The 15,862-nt window shown below is 44.8% G+C and overlaps 1 protein-coding gene across 3 annotated transcripts in view; it reads left to right on the top strand.

Moving 5' to 3' along the window:
* The window catches only part of F8 (coagulation factor VIII), a 71,111-nt gene that overhangs the window by 19,511 nt on the left and 35,738 nt on the right, over nt 1-15,862 (top strand). For 2 of the 3 annotated variants that reach the window (XM_061598980.1, XM_061598979.1), the window contains exons 2-8: nt 4,717-4,817; nt 6,214-6,336; nt 7,620-7,832; nt 9,233-9,304; nt 10,637-10,741; nt 12,455-12,676; nt 14,359-14,629. In XM_061598980.1, coding sequence (XP_061454964.1) covers nt 4,814-4,817; nt 6,214-6,336; nt 7,620-7,832; nt 9,233-9,304; nt 10,637-10,741; nt 12,455-12,676; nt 14,359-14,629 — 1,010 coding nt within the window. In that variant the 5' untranslated portion in view covers nt 4,717-4,813. Of the gene's footprint in view, nt 1-4,017; nt 4,157-4,716; nt 4,818-6,213; nt 6,337-7,619; nt 7,833-9,232; nt 9,305-10,636; nt 10,742-12,454; nt 12,677-14,358; nt 14,630-15,862 lie in introns of those variants that run through there. The other variant, XM_061598981.1, reaches the window with a different exon arrangement.

Here is a 15,862-nt window from a genome sequence, read left to right as displayed (position 1 = left end):
ACCATTACATCACACTGGCTTTTTTTTTACATGTGAAAAAACAAACATTAAATTTAAAATGGATTATGTGGTTAATCAGAGGTCCCTGTACGGTAGACTGAAATGAAAATGAAAATGAATGCAGCGCAATTATTTATACAGGTCTCAGAATACTGCTATTTTTGGCACAGAATATAGACCTATAAGTATATTTATTTATTTAAAGCATTTTTGCCCTGCTCTTTACACACATCAGTAGTAAGACTGTCTTTGTCCTCAGGTTTATAAAAAGCTAAAAGACATGACACAAAAGAAAAGGGTTTGGGATGGAAGAGGGTAAAAGCAAGCTCAGGACACCTCCAGACTATCACTATTGTGCAGGAGTGATTCAAGCATATATCACAAATCCACTTTAAAAATAACCTGAATCTTTTGCAGTTTGGAAAGTGATGGGGAAACATATTTAAAAGTGTGGGGTGAACAAATTATTATCAGGAAGATGTATATACACCCCACAAGCAAGTCAGGATGAATGCTCATTGCCGTATAACCACCCTATATTCAAATCAGGATGAATGCTCAGTAAAGATCAGTCATTATCTAACCTCCTCATAAGCTTTGTGCAAGCAGTTCAGGATGGATACTCAATTATTAGGTTGTCTGGGGGTCCCCTTTGGCATCAGTGTTTAAAAGTTACAATTTGTTTCAGGGCCAGCACCGGCCCGCCGTGGGCCCTCCTGAACCAGTCCGTTGTGCTTCCTCGGGTGATGGCAGGCATGAGCGTTGATACATTAGGTGAAGCAACTGGGCATATTTAAGTGCCCACCAACTGTACACGCGTGCAAGGGTGATATTGGCTGGGGAGAGCAGAGCTCCTCCGCAACCCATGCTCCTATGCTGGTGGGGATTGCGGAGCTGGAGCTTGACCTTCCCAAGTGCATGAGCTCTCAGATATCAGCAAGGGCCCTCGGCCAGCCACAGAGCCCTTGACTAGTGCCCAACCTGGCCACCCGCTGGTGCTGGGCCTGATTCATTTCATGGCCAGCTAGAATGGCAACAGTTTAGGTAGACTGATGGAAAAGCTACTGCCGTGCGATAAATAACCCTGCTTTGTTTTTCTCCCTCTGCTCTGCAGCCTGATGGTATAGACTCTGCACTAGGGATAGGGAAGAAATATGATTCCGTTAGCACTTAATGGCAAACCTACCTAATTCACACTTTCTGAAACAATATGAGAACCGAAGCACAATCATCCTTTGAAATTTGTACTTCTCTGACTTTTACAATGCAGTTCTTCAACCAAGTAATGTGTACAAAAATGCATATACTAGGGTATTATATTAGGGGAAATTGCTTGCAAAAATGAGTATATTAGGCAAAATTGCATGCATACTATATATTAGGAAAAGTTCATGTCAAAATGCTGCTGCTGACTTTTTTAAAAAGTTGCCAATTGGTGTGGAAATGTAGAGAAATGAATTTAAGATCAGAAAAGTGAGACACTGAGAGCCACAGAAAGTGATAGATTTGCCCATCACTCGATATCACGCTGGCCTTCTCCAGCGCACTGATTAGTGCTGCTCAAAGGGCTCCTTGTACACAACACAGTTGCTCCTTTTCCTTCTGAGGCGGGGGCAGGAATGAGCTGCTTTGTCCTCTAGCACAAAAGTCGCAACTCCCACTTCCTAGGCAAGGAGGGCCAGACTGTGTTTGGAAACTTCAATACAATGGCGGGGCCTGTTTATTTTGGCTTCTCGATAGAAATTTTATGAACTAAATGCACCTGATGACTCTGAATGTTCCAAGCAAAACATCTGTCATGTTATCTCTCTGCTGCAGCGAAGACTCCCCCACCCCCCAAAAAGCTATGGCTGAGCCTTCGAAGCAGAGAAACTCTCGTCAATAGCTTTGGGAATCTTTCTCCCTTGATCCAAGCATCCCTTTGGCATTTGATCCTCTGAGAGCTAACATCACCCTTCCCTGCTGCTTTGCAGTGGAGGTGCTTGGGATGATGACAGCAGCTCAGTTGAAGCAAGAAGACCATTTGAACATTTTGAAGCACAGCAGATTTCCCTGGTTTGTTGGTGCACCTTAAAGGGCTGGATTCTCAATTCGTTGGAGCTGCTTCCGTGGCAGCAGCGCTGGTTTATATAATGTGAAATAGGACTTGATATCCACAGCTCCACTTGCTTATTTTCCCAGTTGCTCCTAAATTCTGGATTTCCTTCGCCAGTCTGAGTCACCCTGGAGAAACATGATCCGAGACCTTCACGTCTGCCAAGTCCATTCTTGGCAGGCCAAGACCTCTTTTCCTCTGATGGATCCTCAGTGATTCTCCAAAGATCTCAGATGACACTGATGATAAGGCAGTAAAAACAAAGATTTATTATCAGTTTCCTTTTTATAGTGTGGCTCTTTTTTCCTTAAATGTGTATATAAACAGCCTGACTCTGCTGGAAAGCATTTACCAATGACAGCCCTATGCTATCAATAGAAAAATATTTAAAATAAAAAGTAATTGGACAAAGTTACTTGCATAGATGTTGAGGCTATGGCTTTAAAGATAAGGGGTGGAGGACAAATTTGATTCAGTTCGCATTTAAAGGTGAGACTACCTAATTCATACTTTCTGAAACAATATGTGATCCAAAACATAGCCATAATTTGAAATTTACACTTCTCTGAATTTTGCAGTGCGGTTCTCAGGCCAAGCAACGTGTACAAAAATGCATATACTAGGGTAAAGTATGCACAGAAATGCATATATTAGTGAAGATAATAAAAATGCATTATATTCGGGAAGGTGCTTTGCAAAAATGTGTATATTAGGCAAAATACTTACCAACATGAGCTACAATCCCCAGAGTTCCCTGGGAAGAGGGATTGATTGTTAAACCACTCTGTGAAGGAGACCAGGGTCTTCTAAGGACTCTCAGCACCCGTATCAGCCTACAGTTCCCAGGATTCTTTGGGGAAGCCATAACTGTTTACATGCTTTAAATGCTTTAAATGTGTAGTGCAGGTGGGGCCTAGGACTTGGGAGAAATCCTCACTCGGCCATGAAGCTCACTGGGAGACCTTGGGTCAGCCGTTGTCTCTTAGCCTAACCTACCTCACAGGGTCGTTGTGAGGATAACATGCGGATGGGAAGCCCCATGTACAGTATGTCACTGAGATCCTTGGAGGAAGGTGGGATAGAAATCTAATAAATTGAGTGCGGGAAACTTTTCTCAACCCAAGAGCCTCATTCCCTTATAGGCAACCTTCCAGGGGCCACATGCCAGGGGTAAGCAGGGCTAGGAGCAAAGGTAGGTGGAGCAACAAATATTAATTTACTTGCACATCCCTCTCTATCCTCCATTCTGGTAAGCAAGAAGCATAATCAGAGTTCAAGGACACATCGTAGCCAGGCAAAAGCACTCAGGAAGGTGCCAGACAGGTGGGATGGGGATGTGGCCTAAAGAGAGCCCCGGGGGCCAAGGCAGACAGGCCTGGAGGGCCACATTCAGCTTCAGACTTGAGGTTCCCCATCCCTGTAATAAGTAAGCAAATAAATAAATGGTGGTTAGCAGGGATATTGCCTCCTGAAACAATTGCATGCAAACAGGAATCAATAAACCACTTAGGATCAGAGGAAATTAGATAGCAGGTGAGCTGGAAAGGCCTTTTTGGAACTGTATGGCAGCTGAAAACATAAGAACTTAAGAGTAGCCAGCTGGGTTGAACCAAAGACTTTTGTAGTTCAGCATTCTGTTTTCCACAGATGTTTCTGGGAAGTCCAGAGGGCAGATGTGAAGGCAATAGCATATAATCACAGTTGTTCCCCAGTAAATGGAATTGAGAGGCTAGCTGCAATCGACATGGAAGCTCTTCTGGGGGTTACAGATCCATGTTCTACCTAGTTTTCTCCCGAACGTGGATGTTGTTGCAATAATAAAAGAGGGCTGGTTCCAGATGGTGGCAAAGTTGGGTATTTGCCAGGGCTGCAAGATCAGCAGAAGGCCCAGTGCGCTAGAAGTGCTACCATTTCCACAAGGTATCCAGGATGATCAGATGCAGCTAAGAGACTTCTCAGTTTGCATGTCTTGTCTCTTCCCGGTTTGGGGGAACCACTGAAGGTGCCATAATTGAGGTCCCCCAAATACTGAAACTAACTCTGCAGTCAAACCATAGGAAGGTGTGTATCATGATCAGTCGAATAGATACAAGAGACAGGGCCTTCTTGGTGATGGCACTGAGGCTTTAGAACATGGCTGGGGAACATTTAGACCTCCAGATGTTGGTGAACTACAACTCCCATCAGCCTTACCAAGCATGGTCAATGGTCAGGGACAATGGGAGCTGTAGTTCAGCAACATCTGGAGGGCCAAAGGCTCCTCACACCTGCTTTAGAATGCCTTCCTTGTACAGACTGGCCTGGTTTCTTATTTTCTTTCAGATATGAACCCAATTTTTTAAAATCCAAACAGTTTCTAACATCCAGTGCTCGTGCTGTTTTTAATTATTTTTATTGCTGCTTTTCATTATCATTTTTAATTCAGGTTTGTTTTTTATTGTACGTAGATTTCCTAATGATTGTTTTTATTTCATGTTGTTTGTAAGTAGCTGTGGGAACAACTTATTGACAGAAGAGCTGGATATAAACTATATGATCTAAAAATCTAATAGAACTCAAAGCAAATGCAGGCAGCATAGATTATAGCTGTTTCATTTAACCATATCCTTTTCATTTTCCAGGGTGCACTACCCCACCACAACCACTCAGTACAAGAAGGCTGTATATTTGGAATACACAGACGCTACATTCACGCAAGCAAAACCCAAGCCTGCCTGGATGGGTAAGCAGGAGGATATTTCTTTTGAATTTAATGCCATGTACCTTCCGCCAGCTGAGTCTGATGTGCCAGTTGCAACCTCTGCTGGGCAGAGATAGCTTGGCCACAGTTGCCCATGCACTGGTAATGTTTTTGTTAGATTGCTGTAACATGCTGTATGCAGGACTGCCCTTGAAGACGGTTTGGAAACTGTCATGAGTTAAAAATACAACAACATGATTACTAACTGGGACCAGACATGTGGAACACATCTTGCCAGTTCTTAAACAGTTACACTGGCTTCCAGTCCATTTCCAAGCACAAGTAAATGTGCTGGTATTAACCTACTAGGGGGGGGGGCTCTGCCCCCTGCTCATTTGGCTCACCAACCCCCTGCCACTCCCCACATTGTAACTCCCTAGATCTTCCCCCTTGTCATCCCATGAAGCTGCTAAGCCCCCTTTTCACCTTCTCAACCCGTTCTGAAGCTGCTGCTATTGTGCAGCCCTGCCTCAGTTTCCTCCTCCAGGGCGACAACCCCCCTCTCCTTGCCTCGGTTTACCCTCAGACCGACAACTTCTCCCTGCCTCAGTTTCCCCTCCTGTCTTCAATTTTCTTTTGTCTGTGGAAAGCAAATTTAGGGGCTGATCTCTCTCTCTCTCTCTCTCTCTCTCTCTCTCTCTCTCTCTCTCTCTCTCTCTCTCTCTCTCTCTGTGTGTGTGTGTGTGTGTGTGTGTGTGTGTGTGTGTGTGTGTGTGTGTAAGTAACTGGTGGTCAATGGGAGCCAATAACTAAAAGATCCTTTTTTAAAAACTTGTTTTGTTGTTCTGTCCTGTAATTGTGTTGTTATATTGGTTCAAATGTTTTTGTTTAGTTTTTGTAGATCGTTTGGTGAAATGGTGGGATATAAATATTGATACCTGCTGCTTTTATTAAGTACATTGCAGGTTAATATACCCACAATGGTTGGTTGCAGTACTTCCAAAGGGAATTGATTACAACATAGAATGTCTTTGGGGGGGGGGATCTGTGAGCTGACTGAAGGTATCTTTGAATAAGTGCCCTTTCTCAGGGTATGTTATCTGCTGTCCTGTAGGAGCATCTTTTTCCTCCATATTTGCAAATACAGAAATGGCAGCTCATGGCTCCATGTCAGTGGGGCAATGGAATCTGCTCTGGGTTTTAGTTTGAACTTTCGTTGTCCAAGGGGCGGATTCCCCTGCCCTACTCACTTGCAGCCGTTAGCCGCCACTGGCCATATGTTTTCAGGGCTCTTTTATTCTAAGAAAAGCAAGAACTAATCTGTAACCTCTCACTACTTGGAGAAATGTGTGTGTGTACTTGTGTATGTGCTTGCCACATCATCTGTGCTTCCCAATCAGAATAGCTGTTAGTCTCCCTCCCTCTTTCTCTCCCTCAGGTCTTTTGGGCCCCACCATCCGAGCAGAAGTCCATGACAAGGTGGTCGTAACTTTTAAAAACATGGCTTCCCACCCTTTCAGTATCCACGCCATAGGAGTGTCCTACTGGAAAGCTTCAGAGGGTGAGTTTGATACACACACATATACCCTCCTGTCCACTCACACTGCACATTTAAAATCATCCTTATCCCCCTTTCGTATAAAAATTTGGCATGACATTCATGTTATAACACCCAAACCGAGGCTGCCCAATGAACTTTGTGGCTGAACGGGGATTCAAACCCATGTTTCTAAAGCTTCATCTAGACTGGGCGGGGGGTGTTTGCAGGTATATTCTGCAACATGCCATTGATGCAATAATAATAGTGGTGGATTGTTACTGGACTGTCCACATATCATTCTGCCTGCTTAGTTGTTCTGTGATGTTTCCTCAACGTCAATGCATTATTGTCATCTGGAGGGGCACTCTTGCATTGTCGCACAGCAAAAGCAGGGCCTGCACTGTCTGGGAACAAAGCAGTATGTCTGCTCTGAAACTTTTGCAGGCGCAAACAATATTCACAGCGATTCCTGATACAATCATGAGGACAAATAATCATGAATGCACAATAAAAAGGACATTTGGAGGGGACTTCAGGCATATCCAGACCCAGTCTGCTTCTTCCTGCGCTGAAGAGCCATGTATGCAGAATTGCTATGTGGAAATCATAAAAGGCCATAAATAGGGCCAGGAGAGAAAATGGATCCAGTTTGCATTTGAAGGTGAACTTACCTGATTCACACTTTCTGAAACAATATGCAAGCCAAAATGCAGCCGTCCTTTGAAAGTTGCATTTCTCTGAATTTTGCAATGCATTTCTCCAGCCGAGTAATGTGTACAAAAATGCATATATTAGGGGTAAAGTGTGCATTAAAATGCATATATTAGTGAAAATAATATACAAAAAGCATTCCTTTAGGCAAAATTGTTTAACATGTATATATTAGGCAAAATGGCATTAAGGTGTATATATTAGGAGAAATTCATGCTACAGTGCTGATGAATTTTCAAAAGGACTTATTTTTTAAAATATTGCAAACAGATGTGGAAATTGGAGAACTGAACTTAAGACTGGAAAAATGAGAACCTGAGGATGGTATGCAACTAAATAGCTGCATTAGGGCAAGGATTAGTGCTAGCACAATGGGATTTCCCCCTTTCTCTTGCCCTGTGTGCACCCCATGCTATCCCAGATCTGCTCTGGAGGAGAAATCCTTGCGCTGACAAAACGTTCACCTTAGCACTATGTTGCATACAACTCTGAGTGAAACCAAAATTGACAGATTCGCCCATCCCTAGCCAAAAAGGAAAGGACTGGGTCCAGCAACACTGACGATAACAGAAATGTTTCTTATCTGGTTTCAGGGGCAGGGTATGGTGATGAGACCAGCTGGCCAGAGAAAGAAGACGATGCAGTGGAGCCTGGCCAGACCCACACTTATGTGTGGGAGATCTTACAAGAGCAAGGGCCAACTGGGTTTGACCCACAGTGTTTGACCTATGCCTACTCATCTCGTGTGGACACTGTCAAGGACACCAACTCTGGCTTGATTGGGGCACTGCTAGTCTGTCGGCCAGGTAAGACCAGGAGGTGGAAGAGATCTTCCCCTTTATGTCACATTTTTTTCTGAAATATCCCAAACCTTTTGCACACGTTGTCTCGTTAGCCTTTCCAACACCCCAGTAATGTAAGCCAATATTAGCAGTGGCATTGTATTGAACTGGGATCAGGAGCCCTAAATCTGAGAAATGGTGGCTTGCTTAAGACCACCCAATGAATTCATGGCTGAGATGAGATTGAATCCAGCACCTCCTGACTCTACTAGCTGGAAGAGGACAAGAGGGAAAAAGAAAAGAAAGCATGTTGAGACAATGCAGAGAGTCCCGATTTGCTCCCTTCTGGAAGCCACTCATTTCCTTTATGCAGTGAAAGGACTTATTTTCATTGGGCAGCTGTATTTGGAACACAAGATCTCTTGGGAGGTACCAGCGGGGGTAAAGTCTGAAGTGGTGAATGCTCATGGAAACCCCTGTAACCAAATCCCTTCTAAGACTATACAACAACAATGAATTTTTGATCAATGCAGACATTATGGCGTCAATGCCAAGCCAGTTTCCCCCCTCAACCCTAAATAATTTGCTTAACCTTAGGCTCCAGCCTGTTGAAGAGTTCCGGTGGACTCAAAAGCTTGCTCGCTATTTCGTGTGACATTTTGGTTCATTATAATAAATTACAGTGGCAGTTTAACCCTTATGTGTGCCCACTAAGGTGACCTTTCTCTTCCCTGCTTAGCTTATTAGGCGGATTTCTCTCTCTCTCCCACACACAAAAAAGCTTCTTTATTAGGCATGCAGAGATTTGGCAATGAGCCCCCCAGGATAGGGCTGGATTAAGCTGAGGAGGGCCCCTAGGCTGATTGGTGTTTGGGGGGCCCTATCCCCACACTTGACCTACCTTTCCATTGTTTTTTGCGGCGCGCAGGTTTTCCATCAATCAAGGTGGCGGCAGAGGTTTCCCTAAGGAGCTGAAGCCTCTGCCACCATCCTTGTTGATGGCAGCGTGTGCATGTAACATGCATGCGTGCCATCAGCCAAGATGGTGGCAGAGGCTTCAGCCCCTTAAGGAAACCTTGGCCGCCATCTTTATTGATGGCAAATCTGCGTGCCACAAAAAACAATGGAAAGGTAGGTAAAGCGGGGGGATGGCGGTCTGCAGATGCTTCCGCGGATCGCGGAGGGCCCCCTGTAGCTCCAGGAGCCCTCGGGCCAGTGCCCCATGGGCCCCCAAGAGCTCCGGGCCTCTAGGCTTCAGCCTACTAAGCCTAATGGATAATCCGGCCCTGCCCCAGGAGATGACATCATTGTCTCTGCTGTGAAGTAAGTGGCAGCTCTCTGTTCCTGCTGGGCCCTGTTTTGCTACACCACCGGGTACCAGAGTTTTTTTTTTTAATGATTCTATAAATGTCTCTTAAATGCAGGGAGCCTGATGAGTGAAGGAACTCGAAGCATAGTGCAAGAATTTGTGCTGCTCTTTGCAGTGTTTGATGAAGGTAAGTGTGGTATGTGGAAAGGGCCGTAGCTCAGTGGCAGAGCATCTGCCTTGCATGCTGAAGGTCCCAGGTTCAATTCCCTGCATCTGTATGTTTGGTATTTTAAAAATGAAATAGGAACAGTTTCGTGGTCCTATTTCTTAGCAGAGATATAAACGCAAGCAGTAGAGTGAGAATCAACCAGCCCACCTTTTCCCTCAGACACAAATAACAACAGACACAATCTTCTTAGGTAAAAAGATAATGTTTACTCACGACTTTTCATATGTTCAGGAAACATAGGCTCTAGCTTAGGTGGAAAGATTAGGAGTCCGTTAGTCTTTGGTAATGATGCTCTCAGGAGAGAGCATCTTCCATGCTGCCTCTCCCAGAGGTAAAAGCTCAGTAGCAAACGGACATGCAGGAATCTGCTAATATCCAGGGCAAAGGAGGAGGAAGCCAGGTAACTAATCCCACTCATTAGGAAGTTACACCAGGGCAAACAGGTACATAGGGATATCTCCCAAAATATCCCTTAAAGGGAACATCTCCCTTTTTACAAGGGAACATGCAAGTTTGCTTATTCTAACACTATAGGGCCAGGAGAGACTCCTGCCTGAAACCCTGGAGAGCCACTGCCAGTCAGTGTTGACAGTACTGAGCTAGATGGACCAGTGATCTGACTCAGTATAAGGGAGCTTCATAAGAAAGCCCCTATGAGGTTTTTTTTAGGAGGGGAAAACACAAGTAACAGGGGGAGATGATAGATGTGTATAAGATTATAGATGGCATGGAGGAAGTGGATTGGGAGCAGTTTTTCTCTCTCATAATGCTAGAACTCGGGGATATCTAATGAAGGTGAACATTGGAAGATTCAGGGCAGACAAAAGAACGGACTGTCCTTAAACTTCGGCATTTGCTCTCACAAGACGTAGTGATGGCTTTAAAAGAGGACTAGGCAAATTCATGGAGGATAAGGCTATCAATGGTGACTAGCCATGGTGGCTATGTCCTACCTCCATTGTTGGAGGCAGGATGCCTCTGAATATCAGTTGCTGGGATTCTGGATCACAAGAGGGGAGAGTGCTCTTGAACACAGGTCCTGTTTGTGGGCTTCCCATGGGCATCTGGTTGGCCACTGTGAGAACAGGATGCTGGACTAGATGGGCCATTGGCCTGATCCAGCAGGGTTCTTATCTTATGTTCTTATCATTGGTTTCTTGTTCATTTTTCTATAATTAAATGCAAGTTCTTTCCCCGTACTTGTCTCTGCTTGTTCTGTAAGTTTGAAGCAGAAATTTCTTGGAAGCATATAAGACAATCTCCCCTCCTTTTTCCAATGTCTCCTACCAGGCAAAAGCTGGTACTCTGAATCCAACACCTCAGGAAATGTTTGGTCCTTAGACAACAAGGATGAGCTACACACTATCAATGGATTCATGCATTTCTCCCTTCCTGGTAAGTGCCACCCATTCCCTTCTCCTCAAGAAAGAAAAAAAGGAGTGATAGAAATGGTTGCCAGAAAGTGATAGAGGTAAGTGTAAGCCCCAACAGCAGGGATGTAGTCATCTATGGTCGCGGGGGGTCATAGAACCCTTACTTTTTTGGGAGCAGAGTCCCAGCCAGGTCCCTATATATGAGCCAATCAGCATGAAAGGGGAGTGTTTTAGCCACTGAGAAGAGTTCTTGTCCTTCTGTGCTGATTGGAGCCAATCAGAGTGAAAGGATGAGTCAGCCACTGAGAAGACTCCTCCTCAGTAGCTAATACACAGCCTCCCCTTTCATGCTGATTGGCTGCTAGGGATGTCTGTAGTGGTGGAGTGTGGACTTAGAAAAGACACGGACAGCAAGGGAGACAAGAGAAAATGTAAAAGGGGGCGTGGCTGTGAGGGGGTGTGGTGTGTCTATTATGAAGGGACCTGCACTTCTGAATTTGCCACTGCACTACTGCCCAACAGTGAGACTAAATGGATTGTTTCTGTGATCTGGATGGAAAAACAGAAGGATGTCTAAGCAGGGAGCGCAAGCTTCTATATCCTCAAGAGCCACTCCATATGGTGGTCCAGAGGGGTATTTTGCAGGGCTGGTACAAGCTGTGTTGGCTGAAGTAGAGCATCGAGAAGCATCCCCTCCTCTAGGACCAACACATGTAAATGTCTTGCTGTACTATTCCAACACCAGTTCCTGCCTTCATCTAGCTTGTTAAATTCTGTAACTGGAAGCAGCCTGCTCCACCATGCTGTAAGGTAGGGCTGGCCCTAGTATTTTTGCCACTGTTGGATGATGATAGGATTAGAACCTGGAACCCGCAGAGCTATTCCACTGCCATCTGAGCTATGGGGTGGAATGTTCCTTGGGCATTAAAGGGTTCCTAGGTGACTCAGCTTACCCAGGCTGGCCATTGGCTTCTCCTCCTGTTCAGTAAATACTAGAAAGATCCATGCAAAAACTATATCCATTGTTTTTTTGACTCCTGGCTCTTTATTTTTGGCTCCAACTCTTCATCCTGTCCCTTGCTCCACAGATCCTGACAGCCCACTTGGCGGCCACAAAACCAATTCCTTCTTGAATAGTGAGGCTTCATCATAATGGCCCCATCTGAATAAACTGTACATATCATACCCCTTTAAACAGCCACGGCTTTCCCCAAAGAATCCTAGGAGCTGTAGTTTGTCAAGGGTGCTGAGAGTTTTTACGAAGCCCCTATGCACAAAGCTACAATTACCAGGGTTTCCTGAGAAAACAGATTGACTGTTAAAAGTACTCCGAGAATTGTACCTCTGCAAGGGGAAAAGGGGTCTCCTAACCACTCTCAACACTCTTTACAAACTACAGTTCCCAGGATTCGGGGGGTGGGGATAAGCCATGACTGTTTAAAGCTCTAAATGTACAGTGCAGATGGAATCCAAGAAGCAAATAGGCTCTTGTATGGCATTATAGATATATATGTGCAGATGAGATGCACATAAAATGAAATGTAAAAACCGTAATATTAAAACATGGAACGTCTCTTCTTCTAACAAGCGGAATACATTTTTTCTTATGAGTGAAATTTGCCAGGAGCCAAATAAAACATCTCTAGGGCCAGATCCAGCCTGTGGGGGCACCAGTTGGGCATGTCTTGAGGATTGCTGAGCAGCTTTCTTGCCGGCAAATCTTTCTGTCCTGCAGAACTGAAGGTGTGCCAGAAGAGACCCATCTACTGGTATGTCATTGGCTTGGGCACCAGACCCGAAGTCCACTCCATCTTGTTTGAGGGCCACACTTTCCTAGTGAGGGACCACCGGCAAGCTACTCTGGACATCTCCCCTGCCACTTTCCTCACTGCTGAGACGACGCCAGGAACCAACGGCACATTTCAGATGTTCTGCCAGATCCCATCGCACCAGCAAGGTAATAGCTGTGGGGAAGAGGAGGTACCAGCAGGGGATCAGAGATGGAAAACCAGTGGGTTTGTTTTCATTCATTGACGGAGAAGGAAGTTTGAGCTGGTATGGGATACAGAGCATCAGTCTGGGATAAAGAGAAGTTCCACCAGCTCCTCTGCCCCACCCAACTCTCAATGGTAGGGCTTAATTTTAAACTTTGTAGGACAGAGGTGGGGAACCTATGGCTCTGCAAATACTGATAGATTCTGGTCACATCCACACTGTACATAAGCACATGGCTTCCCCCTAAGAATCCTGGGAACTGTAGTTTGTTAAGGGCATTAGGAATTGTAGTTCTGTAAGGGATAAACTAAAGTTCCCAGGATTCTTGGGGAGAAGCCACATGCTTTAAAAGTATGGTGTGGATGTGACCTACACTTCCCATCAGCCTGATGTGTTGTGAGTTGCTTAATTTTAAATTGTATAGGGCAGAGATGGAACCTGTGAGCCTTCAGATGGTGATGGGCTACAACTCCCATCTGTCCCAGCCAACAAGCCCAATAGTAAGGGATGATGGGAGATGCAGTCCTTCAGTATCTGGAGGGCTACAGGTTCCCCACTCCTAGTCTGGAAGATTGGACTAAATGACCTCCAAGGTACCTTCCAGTTATAGGATTATAATGCAATAGCAGTCTTTGTGCAGGGAATGCTGGGTATAGAGGAGAACTCAGTTTGGGGAGAACCCAGCTGCAGAATGAAGTGGTGCAGCCCAGACACAGGTTGACCATCTTAGTGAGCTCCAGGCACAAGGAAGACTATGAAGGTCCATGGGGGCTGGGAACTGTCATGGGCCCCAAGGGGAATCTCTGGCAAGATTGAGAGAATGGAGAAGGAGAGGACATTGCCAGCACTGATGAAGGAAATAAAGGGGTTATAGAGGATGTGTCTCCAGAAGCCTTGAAGCTGGGTGCTGGGGTTACTGAGGAAGGTTCAGACAGCCTTTCCGTGTCTCAGCTGGCTGATGAGGACTGTCTGTAGGCACCAAGGCCAAGCATAACTGCAGAAGGGGTAAATGCTAACAAAAGCATTGGAACTTCTTGGGCAGAGGAAAAGGAAAGCGACTCAGCAGAGTCAGAAACTGGCATGTCTCCAAAGTCACAGAGGATAGAGAAGAGATGGTTGGTTACAAGTAGCCCAGTTTCATCCACCACCACTTGTTGTAGCCTCCACCTTGCAGTTCGTGCTGAAAAGAACCTGAATTAATAGTGTTAAGTGTCCTCCTTTTTCTGTATATAAGAAGTGGCACTGCTTGTATTTGCCATTGTGACAACTTGCCTGCTGTTGCTTCCAACATCTAGTATGCCTGTTCCTGTTTGAATCCCGGTTTAGGCCTAGCATGAGATGCTAGATCCTTATTCTGTTTTCTGCAATAAAGCTTTATGCAGAAAAACCCAGTCTACAAGTCCTGACTCTCCCGAGCTTCTCTGGTTGGGAGCCAGGACAGGAACACAGGAAGTTGTCTTACACTGTCAGACCACTGCTGCATCTAGCTCAGTGGCAGTGGCTCTCCAGGGTTTTAGGCAGGTTCTCTACATTTCCAGCCCTACCTGGAGATGCTGGGGACTGAACTTGGGACCTTCTGCATGTAAGGCAGATGATCTATTGCTGAGCCATGACCTAATGCCCGTGTCTGCCCTTTGCTTCCAGCTGGCATGGAAATCTCCATTAGGGTGGAAGTCTGTCCAGAGCCTCCCATGAAGAAGATGAGGGTGGCAGTAGCCACTGTGGATGAAGAGGACTACTCTGATTACGACAAGGCCGATATGGAAAGCATGGTGATCAACATGGGTGATGATTTTGCACCCAGGATTGCTGGCCGTTCCCGCGCCAAGCGGCTGCCTGTGATCTGGAAGCATTATATCGCAGCAGAGGAGGTTGTTTGGGATTATGCTCCAGGCAAGCCCACTTACCTGGACAGGTAACAGTGTTGGCCAATTGTTGTTGCTTTTCTGTCAGGCCTGGGAACTACATTTGTGACAGTCTGGAGCAGGGTCTGAGTCTGACACAGGTGTTGTTGTTGTTGTTATATCCTGCCCTTCCTCTCAGAAGGAGCCCAGGGCTGCAGAAACCGAGTGATAAAATATTATAAGCATCTTGAAAGCATCTTAAAAACAAATTTTAAAAACAATTCCAATACCGATGGAGATTGGGATAAAGGTATCTACTTAAAAGGCTTGTAGTAGTAGGTGTGTGTGTATAATGTATTATTTTTAAAAATTATAATGCACTATCTACAAATATTATATTGCATACAACTGCAAATTCAGAACAATAAATGAATAAATATAGAATACTCAGCTTATTTAAAGAAAGAAAGGAAGACGAAAAATAGAAAGCAGAAATGCATAACATTTTTACAATATTCCCAACAATATTTGTGGTTCATCATTCTCTTGTATTTTGTTACACCAGTGCGCAATAAAAGGAGGCCATCTCTCAACAAAATTGTTATGTACCTGCCAGCCTTTCCGTACTCTTATATTTGTCAGTTTTTCCATCTGAACATTCTCCCATACTTTCGCTATCTAATGTGGGAGTATTTATTTTCTTCTAGTGATAATTGTCAATTGAGCGATAGTTAAAAAATCTGTTACCATTTCTCTATCTGGTATAGTCTCTTGTGTAACCTAAAAGCTCTATTGTTGGATTTATTGGTAGAGTATATCCTGTTCTACTTTCTGTTTCACTTAACACAGATACTAGTAGTTGTTATTTAATTTATGACTTGCCTTTTACGTATGTCCCCTAAGGGATTATACAGTCATATAATAAAAACAGCTAATATAGTTTTTAAAAGCAATATAGCAGAAACCATAGTTGGCAGACACATGAACCAGAGGCAGGAAATGTAGTCACAAAGAGGTTGGCGCTGAATTGTGGCTGAATCAGGCACCTGGCAAGGGAATCTGCTTTGCTACTCAACGCCTTGTTAGTCAATCAACCTTAGCAGGTATCCAGCAGTGCTGACCTCTGATTCTGCCCCTGCCAATACTCCAGAAAGCTCTTCCCTCAAGTAAATGATAAGAGGTTAGATTGCTGACCAGGATAAGATTGTCCAAGCATATAAAACCAATTCTGGCACAAGTGCACTGCCTACCAGTTAGTTTCCGGGGTCAATTTACATTGTTGGTTTTGACCTACAGAGCCTTGT

The sequence above is a fragment of the Rhineura floridana genome, chromosome 16, assembly GCF_030035675.1.
Source record: "Rhineura floridana isolate rRhiFlo1 chromosome 16, rRhiFlo1.hap2, whole genome shotgun sequence".
Classification (NCBI taxonomy): Eukaryota; Metazoa; Chordata; class Lepidosauria; order Squamata; family Rhineuridae; genus Rhineura; species Rhineura floridana.
This window is presented reverse-complemented; position numbering and strand designations above follow the sequence as displayed.